General features: G+C 38.2%; 1 protein-coding gene across 1 annotated transcript in view; it reads right to left on the bottom strand.

Moving 5' to 3' along the window:
* Positions 1-16,146, bottom strand: part of LOC109426171 (uncharacterized) — a 275,931-nt gene that overhangs the window by 44,386 nt on the left and 215,399 nt on the right. Inside the window, exon 4 of the mRNA XM_062852538.1 lies at positions 13,234-13,480. Coding sequence (XP_062708522.1) covers positions 13,234-13,480 — 247 coding nt within the window. The remainder of the gene's footprint in view (positions 1-13,233; positions 13,481-16,146) is intronic.

Here is a 16,146-nt window from a genome sequence, read left to right as displayed (position 1 = left end):
GAACATTAAAATCAAACAAACCTCTTCAAAATGACAAAAACTTTAAAAATCACGTGAAAAGTCGGAAATGATGTAAAATCTGCTTATCATTGCTAAGGTTTTTTCGTGAGTTATTTTAAAAAATATTACAAGTTTTACACCCTAAACTAATAAAGCCCACATAGAAGAATATATTTGAACGAAAAAAAAATTAAGTTTTGTAAAAAAAAAAGTTTTGAAAATAATTTTAACATAATCAGACGGTGGGGGTAAAATGGACAATCGGTTCAAATTTCACCAAAATTTCATAATTTTTTTTTGCAAACTCCAGAATCATCAGCCTTCATACATGTCGTGAGATAGTTGAAGTAAAAAGTTATAAAAAAATATTTTATATCTACAAAATATCATTTTCATCCATAAAAGTGCTTGTTTTTACACTATTTTTACAATAATTATTTAAGTGTGTTTCAAAGTTTGTATTAAAAGTTTGAAAACAACAAAATAAAGGTATCGTATGAAATTTGATAGTTTGCATTTAAAAACATAGAAATAATATGCTGTTATATAACTTTTAACGACTTGTTCATTTTACCCCATCGATTGTCCATTTTACCCCCACCGATTTTTTTCACGCTATTTTTATGCACGTTTTGGTGAAGAAAATAATCAAAGAAAACAATATTTTTTAAATGAAATCCCTTACAAGATTTCTTGAGTATATCATTACCTTCCATGTTACTCGGAAAAGCAGATGGATTTTGCCGCATTTCCACTGGAAACAACCACAATGCTTAGGTTGTCCACTTTACCCCCACCACCCCTACATGTTAAACAGCGTTGGCATCCCATTCGGTTTTCAGTCAATAACCTTTTCCACATGCCTTAGATCGCTTTGCTGTCTTCGGAGGGTTGGTTCCTCGTAAAATTTCCAACAGAAATCATTCATGGATTTATTTTTAGGGGTTAAAGGGCAACCTGTGGCGATTTTTCTTTGAAAAAGTGATTTTCCCCATAGTAAATCGTATGAAAAATTAAAATGGCCGGCGCTAAAATATAGTTTCTCCGATCGAGCTGAAATTTTGCACAGTTGATATGGGACCAAAATGGAACTCAAAAAGTGTACAGGAGTAGAATGTCTTTTGGTGTCCCTCACTAATGTATATGCTGTGCGAGCAGCTTCTATGCCACGAAGTCATAGCTTTTTCTCGGCCCCTATGCATCCAGTAACTGAATAACATCTTGAGAAGGTGCTTTTTCAGCCTTTTCACAGTTGTTAAATAATAGTTATATGGCATCCCCAAATTAATCGATTAAATATAATTAGGTTATGGATACCGTGACGCAATACGTGTGAAACTAAAATTATCGCTATTAAAATTGAATATTTCAATTGCTTGCCGCTACTTGGAATCGAACTCCCGATCTCCGTATCCACTGGTCCCAATGATGTCCTCGCTGTTGCATATATATAAATAGCATAGAAAATAGCCCGTTTTGTTTTACTCTAGACAAGGCTTCATAATTGCGCCACAAGAAACCTTACTCAATTTCATCTTGCTGCAAAAGATTGTGAAACGTCAAACGCAATAATGTTCACATTGAACAAGCTGTGTGGTTGCGCCAACAGATTACACTAGTTTAAAAAATAAAACGAAAGTCATGAACTTCTGTCAACGACAGCACAATTTAGCGCTGATCTCTAAACCGTGCTTCAAAAAATTTTAAGTAGAACAGTTTTTGAATTTTAGATCATTATCAAGTTTAACAGTTTTTTTTAAATATGGAATTTACTAAAATTCAAATATCTTGCGTTTTGTTCAACCAATTTTAAAACTTTTTCATAAATTAAAAGCTGAATATATTATTTTAAATGTAGGTTTTTCGTCAGATTGATGAAATTCAAGATATTGGCGAGCTTTAGGGACGATCTCCAAAAATTTTAGCAAAATTTACTGTGGTAACCGCGTGTGGTAAGCCCGAGTGTGCATCAAAGACTGAGTGCTAAACTGCCACGCTGCAGAGTGTATGCCGGCTGTCGTACCATCACTCCGGTGTGTGTGCGTCGGCGTGTAGTGAAGAATGATGATTCAGCATGAGCACGTAAATGAGTAAAGCGCTCGTCACCACATCCCCCTTTCTTTAATCCATGCTCATGCGTATAGTTGTTTAATAATTGCCTGAAATATTCCACACCGCTCAAACATAAGAGCTCTGTTAAATCATTATTAAATATGCTAATATTCAACAGCGGCTATTCAGCAGTTCAACGCAATAATTAAATATCATCTATTGAAAACTCATATATGCAAGCCATTCAACAATTCTTACACTTTTATAAATTCAATCACCGCATCGGGCATGCGAATTTCAGTATAATCGCCATCTTTTCTTACTACTTCATTGAAGTTCAATAGACAAATACATTGTTTTTAGTATTTCGTGTCTCACAACTATAACGCATTGTCTCTCCACCTCAACTATCTCGCTTCAACAGTCAAAGGGAAACCCCAAATGTGTAGCATTAATCCTGCATGGTTTGTCAGAAGATGTGAATCTAATTTTCTACAATAAATTTGACACTATTTCCTTACAGACATTTCCGTTCAAAACAACAGCTCAAAAGATTTTTTTTTCGAAACACGTCGTGATAAAAATACTGTTCTATATGTAAATGTTTCACAGCATAATCAATTGACAGAGCGTTAGATAGACTTTTTTCTTCCGGTAGTCGATGTTGAAGTGTTGAACATAACAATTAGTGCGCCTTTAAAGTGTTATTGTGGGTTCTTGGCCAGGTGGCTAGTGTCAACAAGCATATAGTCGCATCGTTTTGTGAAGCGTGGTTTAGATGCCAGTTTGTGTGCCAGTGGGCGTTACATACTTGACTACTCTCTTTACTGTTCAATAGATCGTTCGCCAACAATAGCTCAGGTTCTTAGTGAATCACGTTCTCCTCACATCCTTAGTAAACATGAATAGTGTTGTTAGCTTTTACAGTAAATTTAATTACAGTTTATCCGCACGATCTCAGTGAATTTAATCACAACTCAAATAAACGCTGTCTCATAATATCCATCATTGAACTGTTTTACTTACAAGATGCATCACAGTACTTGAAAACCTAAGCTGTTTCACATTAAGATACCAGTCATCAAATGCAGTTGGAAGGCAGTCGCTGCTATGCTGTAATGATCAATATAACGATAATGACCATCACACGGAGTTTAGAAAAAAAATGCAATTCTACAAGGTGAAAATATCAAACATGAACATTTTTTTTTTTGCATCATTGTGCGACGATCAAACTGTTGTAATAGTATTGTATGTTGCCTTCATAACAAAACGCGCTGCCAACTTCCAGACGGCATTTCTATATCATCACGACGAATCAAGCACCACCTCTGCAGCTGTTTGTATTAATGAGATCATAGATACGTCAGACTCCCGCCTGCTGATTGGCTGGCGACGATTCTGGCGATGGTTTCAACCGCGGCGGATTCAAATCGTCGCGTTCGATAAGGGGGAAATCGATAATAATAGTTGCATAGCCATAACTCTATCCAAATTTTAGCATTTTAGGGCAGAACTAAACAGTCCCATTCTTGAGATTTCCTTTGATGAGTTCATTCAAATTATTTCCTTTTTTTTTAGTGATAGCACTTCCACAGTCATCAACTGACTGTGCTAATGACCATTCTTGTTTTTGTACATCGTGTGGCAGGCATGAAGACATTTTTTTTTACCAAGAAAGTGAGGGATTTTTTTTTACCACAAAAAGTTTATGGACCGGCCGGAAATCAAACTGTCATTACTGAATTGAGCACTGCTGAACACCCGCGAATCTACTGGTTCGGCTATATGGGCTCTCATACTGATTCTCCTGCACCGAAGTTTTTTTTTTCGATGATAGCATCGATGAGAAGTTTAATTGAAGGAATCGTCAAACATGGGCCAGAGCTAACAGCTTTCTTAGGAATCCTCCGATAACGTAAATGCGACCATGTACAACGCCGATATTACTTTCTTCTATTGTGTCCAATCATATCTACAGGTACATCTAAGCAAATATCATAAATTAAAAATCTTTGATCTAAGGAATCGTCAAATATGCGCTTAGTTCAATTATCGTAGTGCAATTGTTTCAATAACCAAGTTTGATTGAATCAATTGAAATATAAGATATTCAATCCAATAAATGGATGAGATAATTGGAGATAATTGATTGAACAATACTGTGTCACTCCATTAGTCGCCGAATTGAATCGTAACTTTTCAAAGGTACTCTCAGTGAATTTAAATTTTAATCATATTGAAATCTCAGAGATGGAATTGACTCCTTGCCGCTATGGTATCAATTGCTTATCACAAGTGCCACAAGGCTTATTACGATTTCCAAATGGTCTCAATGACGCTCGTTTTACACATTCCCGCAAACCTTTTTTTTCTGTCTTCCTCAATGGATTTAATCACAGTTTTCTCAGCATCATTCTTCTGTGTACTCAGTGAATTTAATCACAGTTCTTCCAGGATTCGTTTGCTCTGCATTTAGTGAATTTAATCACAATTGTCTTTGTGTTTCTAACTGAATCCACTCAAGAACTTTAATCTTTTTTTTTCTCATTCTCTCAGGAACTCATTTCGCCATACTCAGTGAATTTAATCACAGTTCACTCAGCATCCTTTTCCTGTGTAGTTAGTGAATTTAATCACGGTTCCTTCAGCATTATTCTACTCCGCAATCAGTGAATTGAATCACAATATTCTCAGTATAAGTTCACTCCATTCTCAGTCAAGTAAATCGTGGTGCAGCGATTTTACTTTATTTATTTTTCTTTACTTTCAGTGAATTTAATCACAGCTCTCTATGGGCTCTCCAAGTGAATCTAATCACGCTATTTTTTTTTTGTATTCTCAGTGAATTTAATCACAATTCTACGATTTTACATTCTATTACTTCCATTACCTTTTTCGTTGTGCTATCAGTGAACCTCCACAACTCTTTTGGCAACCAGTGACAGCTGATCAGACTTCCACAGTATAGTTAATCCTGCACAAAACCCGTGAATGCCAGGTATGATGAATGGAAACGTCAATTCAAGACAATAAAGCAGCAATCCAGAAGGTCTTCAACAGTAGATCAGCAAAACCAATTTATGACATCAATGTAGCAATGCAGTTATTCAAAATGCCGCCTTGGGCCCTTCCATGATGAAGGACTAATGTTTTCTCGATGGAATATTTCTGATCAACCTGATTGTTGAATCTCGCTGATATAAGAATTGCAAACCGTACAAATTGAACTATGCAAGAGCTGAGTTCTCTTCCAAAACATGAAACAACAAACCTAGAATTAAATCTGATGAACACTATGCTCAACAAGTTCGAATATACAACCTTGCGAAAAGGTTCCTGTTCGTGACAAAATATTTTGAGGCAAACGGGATGATCGATGAAACATTCGCTACTGCTCTGTTGTTACCAAGATGGTAATCTCAGACTCCACTGCATACTATGGAACAGAAACTTATCACTGCTTGCTCACACAGGCCATGCACTGAGCTGATTGCTTTTCAGCCACTTCAATCGTAATTATCATCTCTGAAATCGCTAAGCAATCTGTTAGAAAGAAGCGGAAGAAAAATAACACGGTATCCCATTTCATATCAAATCTCTTTTGGAGAAGACCTGCATATATCAGATGTACTCCAACTACGCGTGCCTCGACACATCCGTGATGGTATGCTGGAGAAAGATATGTGAAGATATACTAATAGGCTACGGTATGTAGAACATTTCCAGAGATTGCTGGAAAACAGCTTTGTACAAATGGTTTTGCCCTGTAAAGATGATGTTCTACAATTTAATAAGTAGAAGGCTGTATCCGCATTATTCCCTTGATAGTACTCTCTGAGCTGACCCTGTCACATGACTTCAGAATACCCTATTCTCAAATCAGTAATCTCTCTTCTTCGACGGGGACACTCAAATAACTTTCCACAAAGTGAATTAAATCACAGCTTGCACATTGTATGATGCATTGATTTTCTCATCTCCTCTCAGTTCCTTGTACCAACGCTCTTCTCCGATATGATTCTTAATTACTTACTTTTGTTTAAAATATCCCGACAGTCCATCACGTGGTGGGCCTTTTTTTTAAATGACACATTAACCACACAATGCTGAATTAATAAGCCTGACACCATAGTACTGTTCAGCATGCCTGCCTGTAGCAAATTGGCCCCATGCTTTCACGAGCTACAATACAAATCCATATACACAATATACGGCATGTAAAATTTCGACAAATATATAATGAAGCTTTCTAAACTTCAATAATGATGCGAATTGAAAATATAGAACTCAATCAAGCAATAAACCGGCCAACTATGATTTGGACACACATCAAATCATCCCAAATAAAAAACAACAGAACCGTTTTTTTTCAAGCGTTGTCTCTTGCCAGAGTTTAAAATACCGGCAACGTACATACCTCTGAGAAGCAGCCTCTTTTTCCACACAGCATCATCACCGACCTTCGAAGCACCATACTGTAATACAGCAAATTAGCTTTTTCACACTCAAACGGTTCAGAGGTGGGAGCCTCTTTTAGGTATGTGGCTCATATAATCAAAAATAACACGGCTCCCATCCACCCGCATTTCCAAGGTCACCATCAATAGCCGCATGAGAGCAAAAAGTGTCAAACCACATTATATCCACAACCTTCCACAACAACTGCACTTGTTCATTGAAAACTGCGTTTCGAACCATCTTCACACAACGCAACCATTGATGCTTCCCTTTCACTTTCACTTTTCCCCCCAAGCACCGACGCGCAAACATGATGCGACAAGAATAGCGTTGGCCGCCGCATATTTTCAATTTACTTTCAAATTCAATTCCAATCACCCACTTGTCACCTTCACTGTGCACTTATTTTCGCCCAGAACACACTTTGTTTCATGACTCTTCACCTAAATCAATCATTATTCACATTTTCCGCGTATTTTTTTATCCTCGTCGCCACTTGTGGTAACCGCGTGTGGTAAGCCCGAGTGTGCATCAAAGACTGAGTGCTAAACTGCCACGCTGCAGAGTGTATGCCGGCTGTCGTACCATCACTCCGGTGTGTGTGCGTCGGCGTGTAGTGAAGAATGATGATTCAGCATGAGCACGTAAATGAGTAAAGCGCTCGTCACCACATTTACAATAATATAAGAAGAAATGTATTTTTGCACATTAGAAAAAAGCAATTAAAAAATTCTTTCTAAACGTTCATTTGACATATCATATGTGGGCGAGATACAGTAAAAAAATCAGCTCAATCGGAGCATTGATTACGAAGAATGAGATGTATGAAGTGAGCGACTTTACTTGGTGCGAAAATGCAACCCACAGCAAAAACATTATGGACGGTTTGAGCAGCATGGCACATCAGCCTTCATCAACGGAAACCGCTGACCAAATTGGCGAAATTGTACGTAGGGGCAATTCAAGCTTTGTGGATATTATCAAACAAAATATAAGTGATTCAGTGGAACGGATAATCGAAAAAATGAATAGCGATCGTCACGATTTTCTGTCAATTGCATCAGCGTCAGGTGACTTTCCGTCAGAAGTCATCATGGAAATTATGGACGAAGTTAAAACGCTGTCCGTAGGATTTTCCAAATTTAATGATGCAAATTCGAAGGATGTATTAAACATCTCATCGGATTCACCAGACAGTTTGGCTAATGAGCTGAATCGCGATCCAACTTTTGTAAAGAGCTCACCCAAAGCCCAATCAGGATGGCGAACCTTAGGATCTAAAACAATCTGGAGAAATGACTGGACTGACTATGATGAACGGAAGCAACGTCGTAAACTACAGCAAAAAGCTGCCGATAAAGCAAAGAATAGAAGAAAAATGTTAAAAAATCGCCAAAGGAAAATGGCAACAAACAACAATGAATCACCGCCAAGCTATTTTCATAACTATAATCATGACGACAGACATCGAAGCAATATTGACGATGACACCACTAGACTTCGCCCGTCCCGCCACAGTAGTAACAGGAGCACAAAAAACCATTCTCGCCATCATGATGCGCAAACTCTTCCACTGGATAAGGACCTGCTAGCAGCAGCGAAAGTAGCATTCTCAAAGCCACCTTCGGCGCACCGAGGCGTAAAGTTCCATAGAGGTGTGATCTTAAATCCGATTCGTGCAGACTGCCAACTCCCGCAAACGAGTTCTTCTACCAGCTGTAATAGGACATTAGGCCCGGCGATGCGGAATTCTTTCAGTAATCATTGCTCATCGTGTTCCTGTCAACTATCGAGTTTTTGAATAATTTGACGCTAGAGACAGAATGTTGTCAGACATCTTCAGGTATTAACGCAATCAATAATGACAATCTTTCAAAAACTTCTTCTCAATCTCATACCAATGAAATTCTAATATACTGTCAAAATTTTAATCGTATGAGAAGCTCGTTGAAAATCAAGCAGATTCATAAAAATTTATTAAGTTCATCTTTTTCAGTTGTTCTCGGTACTGAAACAAGTTGGGATGAAGGCATAAAAAGTGAAGAAGTTTTTGGAAGTGATTTTAATGTTTTTCGAGACGACCGCAATTTACAATTGTCACAAAGAAAGTCAGGAGGTGGAGTTGTTATTGCGGTGTCCTCTAAATTCAACTCGGAATTGATAAACTCATCGAAAGTTAAGGAGTTTGAACATGTTTGGGTTAAAACTTGTATTGCGGGTGAAACACATGTATTTGCATCAGTTTATTTTCCTCCAGATTTTGCAAATAAAACGGCATATGAAGTCTTTTTCGCTAACGCTGACGAAATTTTATCACAGCTACCCCCAGAAATAAAACTCCACATATACGGTGATTTTAATCAACGCAATGCTGATTTTATACCAGACATAGACAACGAAGGTATTTTGTTACCAGTTGTTGGGGACAACGAAACATTACAATTTGTGTTCGACAAAATTGCCATTATGGGATTAAATCAAATAAATAATGTAAAAAACCAACAACATTGTTACCTGGATTTATTATTGATCAATGTTAACGAGGATTTCTGCGTTAATGCATGTGTTTCTCCTCTATGGAAAAATGAAGCATTTCATACTGCCATAGAATATTCTCTATTCGTCCACAACATTCCGAGATCTAATGACTATGAATATGAGGAAGTATTCGAATACCATAAAGCAAACTATGACAACATAAAGCATAAATTAAATGTGGTAGACTGGCAATCAGTCTTGAAAAGTGAAGATAATATTGAAAATGCGGTTGGTACCTTCTATAAAATATTATATGAAATAATCGGCAAAGAAGTTCCTACTAAAACGAAAAGGCGTCATGGAAATTTTAAACATCCAGTCTGGTTCAACAAAAATATCATAAATTTAAGAAACCGGAAGCAAAAAGCTCACAAAATGTATAAGAAGAATAACACTGATGAAAATCTACAAAAATATTTGGAAATATGTGACCAATTAAATACAGCCATCAGTATAACACTCGAAGAGTATAATGCGAAAACTGAGAACGAAATCAAGTCTTGTCCAAAAAATTTCTTCAATTATGTTAAGACTAAATCAAAATCAAGTAATTTCCCCTCAAGAATGATATTAGATGAAAAATCGGCTGAAACCTCTAAGGAGATTTGCGATCTCTTCGCTACATTTTTCCAAGATATCTATACGACTTTCTCCGAGAATGATCGTGATCTAGAATATTTTTCATTCATGCCCTCATTTTCAAGAGATGTTCATGTAAGTCATATCAATGTGGAGGACGTTTTAACAGGTTTAAAAAGTTTGGACGCTTCAAAAGGATCAGGACCGAACGGAATTCCCCCAGTATTTATGAAAACTCTTGCAATTGAGTTGACATCTCCTCTATTTTGGCTATTTAACATGTCCATTGAATTATCTGCATTTCCCAGTATTTGGAAAAACTCATTTTTAATCCCTATATATAAATCGGGAAAAAAGTCCGACATACGAAATTACCGTGGAATTGCAATTATTTCTTGTATCCCAAAACTGTTTGAATCCATTGTTAATAAAAAAATGTTTAATCAAGTGAAAAACAGAATAACGAATTCTCAACACGGGTTTTTCAAGGGCCGCTCAACTACAACTAACCTGCTAGAGTTTGTAAATTTCACAGTAAATGCTATGGACCACGGCAATTATGTGGAGGCTCTATATACTGATTTTAGTAAAGCTTTTGACCGCATAGATATCCCTTTATTGCTGTTCAAACTCTCGAAAATAGGAATTGATGATAAACTGCTTTCTTGGATTCAATCATATTTAACAAATAGACAACAAACAGTACGTTTCGAAGGTAGCAAATCTCAACCCGTTAATGTAACGTCTGGTGTCCCCCAGGGTTCACATTTAGGTCCTCTTCTTTTCATTTTATATGTGAACGACGCATATTATATATTCAAGCATTCAAAGATATTAATTTATGCAGATGATATGAAGATTTTCATGGAAATCAAAAGTGAGGAAGACACTAGTATATATCTAAACGAAATACGTTTGTTCTACATATGGTGTAATAAAAGTTTGCTTCAGTTAAACGTCAAAAAATGTAATTCTATCACCTTTAGTAGAAAAAGGAACCAGCATATAACTAGTGAGACCTTAGGGGATCAAATCGTTGAACGATGTGAAAGAGTTAGAGACTTAAGTGTGATCTTAGATACTAAAATGAGTTTTATCGATCATTACAATACAATAATTCATAAAGCTACCAACATGCTGGGGTTCATAAAGCGATTTAGTATCAACTTTAACGATCCATACACTATCAAAACATTGTACATTTCTTATGTGAGATCGAATCTTGAATATTGTAGTATTGTTTGGTCCCCATTTATGAAAACTCATGAAGAACGCATAGAATCGGTGCAGAAGAAATTTTTACTATTTGCTCTACGTAAACTGAGATGGACAACTTTTCCACTTCCTTCTTATGAATCACGTTGTATGCTAATAAACATACAAACTTTAAAGGAACGTCGTGAATATGCTATGATAACATTTGTAAATGACATTGTTTCGCAACGTGTAGATTGCAGCAATCTGCTATTCTGTTTTAATTTTTATACTCCGACTCGACAATTAAGAAATCGAAACATATTTTCGGTCAGTCATCATCGTACAAATTATGCGAAATTCAGCCCAATCAATAGAATGATGTTAATTTATAATAAGCATTACGAATCTATCGACTTGACCATGTCTCGCGTAAAGTTAAAACAATTTTTCAACTCTGTACGATACAATAGAATATAGAACAAATTATGTATGTATGTAGTCTACAAACGGTTGACGAAATAAATAAATAAATAAATAAATAAAAGGAGAACAAAAATCGATTTCAAATCATCAACCTTGTGTGGAAAGTCGAAAAAATTTTCGCCCTACTGTATTTTTTTTCCTTCCCGTTTTCGAACTCAGGGCATGATTCTTTACTAAAAATGATCATCATTTTCTCGGTGCATTTACCACTTTGAAAAAATGAACTCTGCAAACCTAGAGCCTCCCAGTGCGATTATCGTCATACCAATAGATGAAACATTAATACCACCTTCTCGTGAAACACTGTTTTTGAAAAAAAAAAAAATACCCCTGTGTAGAGAACGAAAAAGTAACTATATTCTCATTCTCCCTGAAATGCAATTCCTGGCATCAACCAAATTCCGGACGCATCGATACTTAGTATCACATATATACCGTGTTCGAATTCCACCAGCCCAATCTGCGGAAAATTTATTGCAATTACGCTTCCGGTTTCATAAACGGTTGACCTAAATTTGGACAGATACTTTTCCGTCCCGTCCGCCACATCAAACCGTCCCATATTGCTGCATGAAACGAATTTCCTCCGTTCGTTTTGATGGTTTCCCATCGCATAAGCCGCCGCCACCCATTAGCATTTGTGACAATCACTCTGCTGGCTGGATGGAAACCTTTTGCGTGTCCTCCTGGAAAATAGTTTGCATTCAAGCGTGATGGTAAGTGCACAAGTGCAGCCCTACCCTTATTTTTTCCCGCTATTGGGCTTCAATAAAGCCGATGTTTATGAGATTTGCATGGCTTGCAGAAAGGGAAAATTTTATTTCATTTTGAGTAAATGATCAAAGGGTGGACAAGTGAGTTTATACGTTTGATTTTTGTTACTTTATTGGTATGAAGGAATAGATGGAAGAGAAGATTGATTATCTGAAAGAAATGCATTTGATTATACACCAAATTATGTTTTCTTTTTTTTTCTGATAGGTGTATTCAGAGCCTTTTTAAAATAAGCCATCAACACTGTGTGGAGCGGATCTGATGTGATGGTTAAAGTACGTGACTCTCACGCCGAGGACCTGGGATCGAATCCCACTCCCGACAAACTCGCAAAATGTGAGTTCTTCCTTCGGAAGGGAAGTAAAACGTCGGTCCCCAGATTTACTAGCCGAGAGCCAAAATCTCGATGCAGAATGCAGAAAAAAATCAACACTGTAGTGCGTGCCCTATTTTTTGGAATTGTCATGAGAACGCATGGTTGTTTTCCTTCCGGTGTTCGAACATTCGAAGCAGTAGTAAACCCAAGGAGACTCTTGGTTGTTTATGAGTGTCTTCCATAGTGTGACGGAACCGTACGTTTCGGATCACAGGTCGTTTTGAAGTTCGACACAAATGTCGATAAAAGGATTGAAAACTAATATGTTCGTGGCATTCATCATTGGGAACATGTGCCCAAATCCAACGATCATCTAACGTGCTTGAGATGGGAAAACACTTTCTGTACATTCTTTCCTAGTGTTGACATGGTCGTTGAGAGGAATTCCATAAATATCTTCCCACAACTTTCATTACATATTCAAGTCTTTGTTTTTTATCTTTTTGCCTCATTTAAAACTTTTATTTTTCTCATGTCTGCCTTCCAGTAAAACTATATTAACGAGGAAACTCAAATAAAACGATAAATTCCGACCTACTTCAATAGGATTGTCAACAAATTTCATAACTTTCAAGAACTTGGCGTTTGAGCATAGCTTCCGCTGACCTCCAGGGAAACAGCACAATAAATGGTAAACAGAACGGGAACGAAAAAAAAAACTCATTTCCTTCGAGACTCAATAAAAAACTACCGACAACAAACTAGCAAACAGAATCTGATTGTAAAACATCATCGCTCTCTGATCCGGGGCCCGTTCCATCACGTGCACTTACTTGATGTAGGGTTGGTGCAGCGCCACCAGGCTGGCATGGATCCCCACGCTGACCGCTGCTAGATGAAAGTAGTCGAACAGCACCGGCAGATGGTAGTGCAAGCCCCGGCCCGGGTGAAAGTTGAGCTGCAGCGTCCGCGTCGAGGCCAGACTCAGCACGTTGCCCGTCGTCTGCTCGCCGAACCACAGCTCCAGATTGAGCGAAAATTCCGCCCGTTCGATGGATTCCTTCAGATGGCGGCTGTCAACTGTTTTGTTGGAAATGGAAGAAAAAAAAGGGAGCTGGTTTTAGGGGTCTGTAAAATACACGGGGTTTGGAGATCTATGAATAATTGTTTATGCAATTCAGTATCTTAATTTATATTTTACATAGCTCATTCCGGTATCAAAATGGCCAAGTTTTCCGAGCTGATTAATTATGAAGCTGAAAGGAGCAGCTGAAAATTGATTACACTCATTCGAAGAGGGTTTTCTGCTTGGAGGGTTCGAAAAGTCGGTACAAGATCTACTTCTGCTACTTTTAGTAAAAGTTAAATGGTACACTCGCGTGTCATGCCTCGAGCATGTGTGCCTGTCCATAACTCAATTGTCGCTACACTCGGCTCTGAGCAAACTTCCAGAGATGTATGCGCTATTACGATTGATGTCCCTCTTGGAAAGCCTAACAGGATTTTTTAAACTGATTTGATTGTGACCAAAATTCGTGGATACTCATCATCCATTGACCCTCCAAGTGCTTACGATGATGTCGTTGCTACTACAGCGGTCCTCATCATGGAAGCTTTTGAAGAAACATGCCCTCTACGGTCTATGAAGACTACAAAAGGTACCCCTTTATTGAGTTCTGATCTGGCCAAGCTCTGGAAACAAAGTAGAAAGAGTTGGAACAGATGACGTTAGGCTGGATCAGAGAATTTCAGGTCGACTCGCAAGGTGAACTATCTGGCTGGAAAAACCTTTTTACGAAGGAGTTTGAGTGGTGTCAGTCGGTTGAACAAAATCCTTGCGAAATCTAAGAGTTTCCAAGTGAACGAAACGAACTTCGTTTGCCAAATGGCTACTTTACTTCATCTGATGAGGAAGTTTTGGAATGTTTATTCAGTACACACTTCCCCGGATGTGTGGATATTACAGGCAGCGCTCGACGACCTTCTTGACGTTGCCTCAAGCTCTTTCTTGCACTAACCACCTATCGGTACTCGGTTTACTAGAGGAAACTCCTGTGTCCAGATCAACACACACCTCGTTGTTTCCACTTTTGGTGAATTGGGACAAATTTGTCCTTGCTCCAAGTGATCTTACAATTGCTTGAAATTTTCCATATAGGACATTCTCCACGAAATTCCCTTCTCGGGATGAGTGGACATGTGATCATCTGGAGAAAAGTACTTCAGACGACATCGTCAGTTACACTGATGGCTCCCTTCTCGAAGCTCGAACAGGTGCTGGTGTTTATTCTCGTGAGCTAAGGCTGTATCAGTCTTACTCACTTGGTAGATACTGCACCGTTTTCAGGCTGAAATCTTTGCTCTTATGTGCGGAGTATAATCAGCACTTCACCAGCACGTAATGGGCAAAGTCATATACTTCTGTTCAGATAGCTAGGCTGCCATTAATGCACTTGCATTGGCCAACTCTTGGTCAAAGTTAGTTATCGCTTGTCGAACTCAAATCTAGGTACTGAATTTAGCAAACGCTTTTCACCTTGTATGGGTACCAGGCCATTCTTCCATCGCTGGAAATGAAATGGCTGATGAGTAAGCTCGCACTGGAGCATCACATGACTTCATTGGTCCTGAGCCAGCTATTCAGATGTGTATGTATCGAAGTGTTGGGTTAAGCTTCAGATTGACACCTGGGTTGCCACTCACTACTCAGCACAAACAATATTGGAATAGTTTGGTGTCATGTCATCAAACACAATTGTATTATACTGAGCCATCTCTGGAGGTGGTGTAGTATCTCACAAATCTGTCTGAGGAGAATTGCAGCATGCTGGTCAAAGCACTGCCTGACCACTGCCGACTCTGCTATCACATGGCGAATATTCAGCAAGCTGATTCATTTGCCTGTGATAGCTGTGAATCCATTATGGAACTTCGTATCATTTGATATGTAACTGTCCAGTTTTTTGCACAATTGCGTTTCCAAGTACTCGGTAAATACTAACTAAGTGGAACTGACTATAACTGTTTGCACTAACCGAACGTCTACTGTCTCGTGTAATTCACGAGATATTCACATCAAAACTAAACTAAAGGGAAGTAAAGCGTGGGTCCGAGACGAACTAGCCTAGCTAAAAATCTTGATAAAACAGATAAAAAAAATCTTTTGTTACGGCAATAGAGCATGACACAAACCTATCGATTTACAGTTTCGTTTCAAACAATTTCAGACAAAACTGACAAAAGAATAGAAGTAATGGAAGTGGAGCGGACCTGGTGTGATGGTTAGAACACTTGACTATCACGCCGAGGACCTGAGATCGAATCCCACTCCCGACAAACTCACACAAAAAAAATGTGAGTTCTGCCTTCGGAAGGGAAGTAAAGCGTGGGTCCCGAGATGAACTAGCCTAGGGCTAAAAATCTCGTTAATACAGATAAAAAAAAGTAATGGGAGTGAAACTAGTATGAAACGAGCTCACCAATTTTTCTGGAAGCGGCTTTGTACGACTATTGGAGCACTGCCCAGCTAACATTTATTGTGAATGTAAACGTCAACAAAGCGTCCTCAATACGGCTTGATGCTGAGTTACTGTTTTGTACATATAGACGCAAGCTTCTATGCAAGCCCTATACCAATGAATCTGGCGAACTTAATCCACAGGTATATGCTGTGCGAGCAGCTTTTATGCCACCAAGTCTCTTTTCTCGGCTCCAATGTAACCACTAACTGAATAACATCTTGAGAA

Source organism: Aedes albopictus, chromosome 2 (assembly GCF_035046485.1).
Source record: "Aedes albopictus strain Foshan chromosome 2, AalbF5, whole genome shotgun sequence".
Lineage (NCBI taxonomy): Eukaryota > Metazoa > Arthropoda > Insecta > Diptera > Culicidae > Aedes > Aedes albopictus.
Note: the sequence above shows the minus strand (reverse complement) of the source record. Positions and strands in the feature narration are given on the sequence as shown.